General features: G+C 40.5%; 1 protein-coding gene across 1 annotated transcript in view; it reads left to right on the top strand.

The window, feature by feature from the left end:
- The first annotated feature begins 420 nt into the window (after positions 1-420).
- Positions 421-5102, top strand: part of LOC106456192 (glutamate receptor ionotropic, kainate 4-like) — a 24713-nt gene continuing 20031 nt past the window's right edge. The window contains exons 1-2 of the mRNA XM_013910440.1: positions 421-432; positions 663-866. Coding sequence (XP_013765894.1) covers positions 421-432; positions 663-866 — 216 coding nt within the window. The remainder of the gene's footprint in view (positions 433-662; positions 867-5102) is intronic.

Here is a 5102-nt window from a genome sequence, read left to right as displayed (position 1 = left end):
AGGTTGGCTCCAAAATACATCACTGCAGGGCTCTTTAAATCTTCCTACAGCATCAACTAAATGACAAAACAAGACATAAATAAACAGACAGCCGAACAGAGAGTTGGTTCGCTAAAAGACAGGTTGTAAATAGGTGTATGTGTATGACTGATATCAGAAGAAAACTATCCAGTTTTTGGTTAATACAACAGATTAGCACGCTCCTGCCTTGTTGCTGATTTCAGTGCTTGGCTCTGCTTCAGAGCCACAAATCTCAGTTTTCATTGAAGGCAGTAAACAACGTGAACCGTGACCTCTAAAGGACATGTGGGATGCTTCCACCATTCTTGCTCATTGCAAAATCTTTAGATAGGCTTAGTAAAATAATGATATTGATCATTAAAGGAAGACTCGGGTGATTTGGTAATAAATTACCCAAAAATGCTGAATACAGTAAAAAGTGTAAAAATTTTAACTCGTATATGGAAAATGATAACTAACTTATTTTTTGTATTTTAACACTCCAGTTAAAAAAATAATAATTTTCTGGCAATTACTTCATTATTTAGGAGTAAAGGGGTTTAGAGAGAGACGTTAAGAAGAACTAGAACTAAAATTCTGTATTGCTGTCACACTTAAAAATCATAAGATCTAATGCAACGCAAATCCTTTGTTTTTTTCAGGAGAATCCGTATGTGATGCTCCGACAGAACCACCAAGAACTCGAGGGAAATGACCGCTATGAGGGCTTCTGTGTGGACATGCTGAAGGAGCTGGCAGACATTCTCAAGTTTAAGTATCGCATCCGGCTGGTGGGGGACGGCGTCTACGGTGTTCCCGGAGCTAACGGAACATGGACGGGCATGGTTGGAGAGTTAATCTCAAGAGTATGTAAATATTTGCATATGCATAGACAATAATATTGCCAGCAAACAAACCATATCACTATAAATGATTATGTTTTCTCCTTTGCATATGTGTGAGACAGAAAGTTTTTACAGGTGTCTATGCAGTCCTGTGAAAAGCTAAGCAGCCAGGTGCTGCTAATCAAATGCGTTTTATTAATGGATCATCAGCAAGCGTAAGCATCTCTGTAAACGCAGAAGTTTTGGCAGCTTGTTCTGAAGCATTCAGGTGTGTGTTAACACAATGCCAAAAAGGAATGACATCAATAAAAGAAGTAATTGCTCCTGTCCATCATTCTACATTGAGAAAGAGGATTCACAAGTAAAAGGAGCTTGCCATTTTTCCCAGGAGCAGACAGACATCCAAGTAAATTCACCCCAGAGTCAAATCCTGCAATGCTTAGAGAAACTACAAAAAAAAAGAGAAAGAAAACAAGAGCTGTATCTCAGACTCTACCGGCCTCAGTTAGCATGTTAAATGCCTGAACCCTCTACTGCACACATTTTGATGGTACATGCTGAACATCATTTTCTGACTCATTTCGGGCCATTTTATTGCCAAGATATTTTTTTTGTGCAACAATGGTATAAAACCACAGAGAAAATTATTATCTCATAATTCATCACACAACTTTTAGAAAACAAAAAGACCTCAGCAAATCTTCCAAAAATGTCGACCAATGTTGAAACAAAGAATTGAAAAGACGTGAAACATATTTACATAAATGATTTGATGCAGGCTTAGGTTCAAATTGTGCAATATCATGTCATATTGATTATACTGTTGTGAGACTGTCAGTCTGTGTGAAACTTACCAAAACAGTTCTTCTGAGGTGGGCATTACACTTTATACACATCACTTTTGGTTTTTCTGTGCACCCAGGAACCCTGCATCTTGCCTTGTTCGGTTCAGTTCAGTTTTACTTGTATTGTGCCAAATCACAACAATTACCTCAAGGTGGTATATTGTAATGTCACGAACCTACAACAATACAGAGAAAACCCTGACATTAGATGACCCCCTATAATCAAGCACTTGGCTACAGTAGGAAGTAAAAACTCCCTTTTAACAGGAAGAAACCTCCAGCAGAACTAGAATCAGGGAGGGGCAGCCTTAATCGCTTGGGGTGATGGGGTTATCACATACTGTTGGCCAAAGTGATATATTATAATATATTGTCTGTGATGAGATTCTGATTTGGAATGGGAGCTCTGGGACTCTGCTTCTTCCTCCTGTTGTCATAATTTTGAGATATCCCACTAATGGCTCGAACTCTTTGCACAGATTTCATGCAATTTTGTATTTTGGACCACATTTCAACTCGGAAGCTCGGGTGGTTGGACAGCCTTCCCAATGTAAACTTCACAACTGTGTGGAATACCATCTGATGTGATTGTGATTTGGCACTATATAATTAAAACTGACTTGAAATGATCCAGCAAGGACTGGGCAACTGTTGTTGCTCATATGGAGAAAGCTTTTGATGGCCTCCCACTAAGCAAGAAGCATCACATCAGCAACATGTGAAATGTGCACAAATTTGCGCACGAATGCATGAAATAACATATCATTACATGCAAACACAATGTTATCAAAATCTCCCTCAAAGTTCCCCTGATTGCACTGCGTTGCCCCAGGCAACAAAAAGAATTTCTAGGCATGCAAAATTTCATGGTTCATTGGTTTCCATCATTTAACTTCACACGTACAGGTCATGAGGCTTAAAAAGACTTTCTGTTGCTCTAGGGCAACACTGTGCTGTAGAGGTTTAAGTGTTTAGAGGGGTTTCCAGGAGAAAGTCTCTTCTCTCTGAAAAGAAGTCTAAGCATAGGTTTGCAATGTTGCATCTGAACAAACCACAAGACTTCTGGAACAGTGTCCTTTTGACAGACAAGACTAAAGTGAAGAAGTCTGCCCATGATGTACTGCACCATGTTTGTCAAAAACCACACTCAGCAGATCAGCACAAACATCTAACATGAAGCATGGTAGTCGATAGGTGATGATTAGTGCACATGACCTGGGCTTGCAGTTATTAAGTCAGCCATAACCATGCTGTGTGGAACCTTAAGAGATCTGTGCATAAAAAAAGACCTTCAAACATCAATGAACAGAATCAACATTGTAAAGAAGAGTGGACTAAATTCTTCCAAAGACATGCAGAAAGCCATTACTTCCAGCTGTTCCTAAAGGTGGTTCTACAACTTTTGCTTTAAAAAAACAAGATTTTCACCATAGCTGTGTGGATACCACTGTATTGTTCTTCTTAGAGAAACATAGAAACAAACCCAAAGTGTATTGCTCAGCTTTCACATAATTTACAGCACATTTCCTTCATATCATATAGCCCCCTTCCTTCATTCAGCAGTTGGCCTTTTCAGCTTAAGTATTGTATTTTTCAAAGTAGTCACAGCTTGTTGGTGGCTTGTTTCCTGCCAGCCGCTTTAGCTGAACTGACCTTAATAGACTTTCCTCCTGGATCAGTCTTGTTGCTGTTAAATCTCTGAGTGAGCCCTTATATTATTTGCTGTACGTGGCTGTTAACAGGCAGATAAGGTTATATAAGGGATGAGAGGGAGAGGGGAAAGAAGTAAAAGAGCTGTTAAAAAATTAAGAGGGCGGGGTGAGTGAAACAGACAAGTGTTAAGTCAGTCCTAAGAGGTGATCTGTCTTAATTCTGTGGGCTAATGGAGGGCAAAGCCATTAAGTATGTAACGCGTACACTGCCTGCTCTTGTTATTGTCACAGTCCATCTCCCCCCTACATCCATGTATAACTTGCCTCTGGAAGGTTGACCTTCAGAACGGCCATGGGTGAAGTCGACATGTGTCTCTGACATCAGCTTGAGCCGTGGATTGGCATGGTTGAGAGGGATTGTCATGGTAAAGGTGGCATCTGCAGGGAAGTTACACAGTAGACAGAAAGGCTTCGGAGTGTTTGGTTAAAGGCATAGAAAAGAACAGGAAGGATGACAGTGTAAGAGGATTGTGGGAAAATATACAGGCCTTGGCTACAAGTTGAAAGGACAGGTAAAGAAAGGAAAATGGAGGAAGAGGGGTGTTATACACTTGGTGGGAGCAAAGGAAGACAGCATCAGGATATTTTGGACAACAGATACCCGTCTCCCTGCCAGTACCTTTCAGACTGAGCAAGATTTCATTGAGGATGAGGATGATTAGTCTGACGGGTGTCAGACAGCCTAAGCTAACAATGAGTCAGGCCAAGAAGAACCCAGACACAAGTCTAAGTACAGTATGTGCCGGTTACCTAATCCACAGTGCTGCGATTAGAGAACAGAGACATACAGCATCTCTAAAGACCAAAATTCAAAGTCTAAGTCAAATGCTAAATCCTCAAGGGTCATGTTTAATTCATCTCTCACGTTCAGTTTCACATCCTTTTTACTGGCTTAGCATGATCTGATTGAATGCAAGTGGAAACAGGTATGATGCAATATTGAACAGGCGACATTACACTGTGTCTTTTCTTACATACTAGAAGGCATAACAGCAGGGAGGCAGAAGAATCCGGTAATCAATATTAATATTCCATCGCCACATAAATATTTCACTTGATGTTACAACTGTGTGTTCATTTTTCAAAGGATCTGTTACTTTCTTTGTTAAAATTGCCTCGATGGTCATTTGCTGTATTTGGATTCCTTCCAGCACTGGGAGCAGGCAATCAGCCTTTCAAACAGCGGTCAGAAACGAGACAGGAGGCTGGGAACAGATGATAATCTCGGGTCAGCGCCTGCAGGCTGAGAGTAGGGCAGCAGGAGACACTAGGCCTCAGTGTGGAGTAAAGGCTGCCGTGAGGTTAAAGAGATGCAAATGTGAAGTGCAGAGTATTAATTGAAGCACAGACGGAGTCAGACTGGGGGTTTCTAGATGAAGCATTTGAGGCCTCTTCTGAAGGTCAGAGTGATTATAGAAAAACATGACATCGAAATGGATGACGCACCTTGGATGTGTGCATGTTATGTATGTCAGATGCCCTCCTCGTTCCTTGACATAGAAACAGTATGTTGTGGATTTTGACTAGTGTCTGCAGTAGGGATGGGTATTGATAAGATTTTAACGATTCCGATTCCATTTTCGATTCTGTTTAACGATTCGATTCTTTATCGATTCTCTTATCGATTCTTATTTTTAAAAAAGGAGAACACTAAGGTCGATTAGCTTAGAACTTTGTTTTAAATCTTCTCTTTGAACAAG

The sequence above is a fragment of the Pundamilia nyererei genome, unplaced genomic scaffold, assembly GCF_000239375.1.
Source record: "Pundamilia nyererei isolate P.nyererei 1_Seehausen unplaced genomic scaffold, PunNye1.0 scaffold00003, whole genome shotgun sequence".
Classification (NCBI taxonomy): domain Eukaryota; kingdom Metazoa; phylum Chordata; class Actinopteri; order Cichliformes; family Cichlidae; genus Pundamilia; species Pundamilia nyererei.
This window is presented reverse-complemented; position numbering and strand designations above follow the sequence as displayed.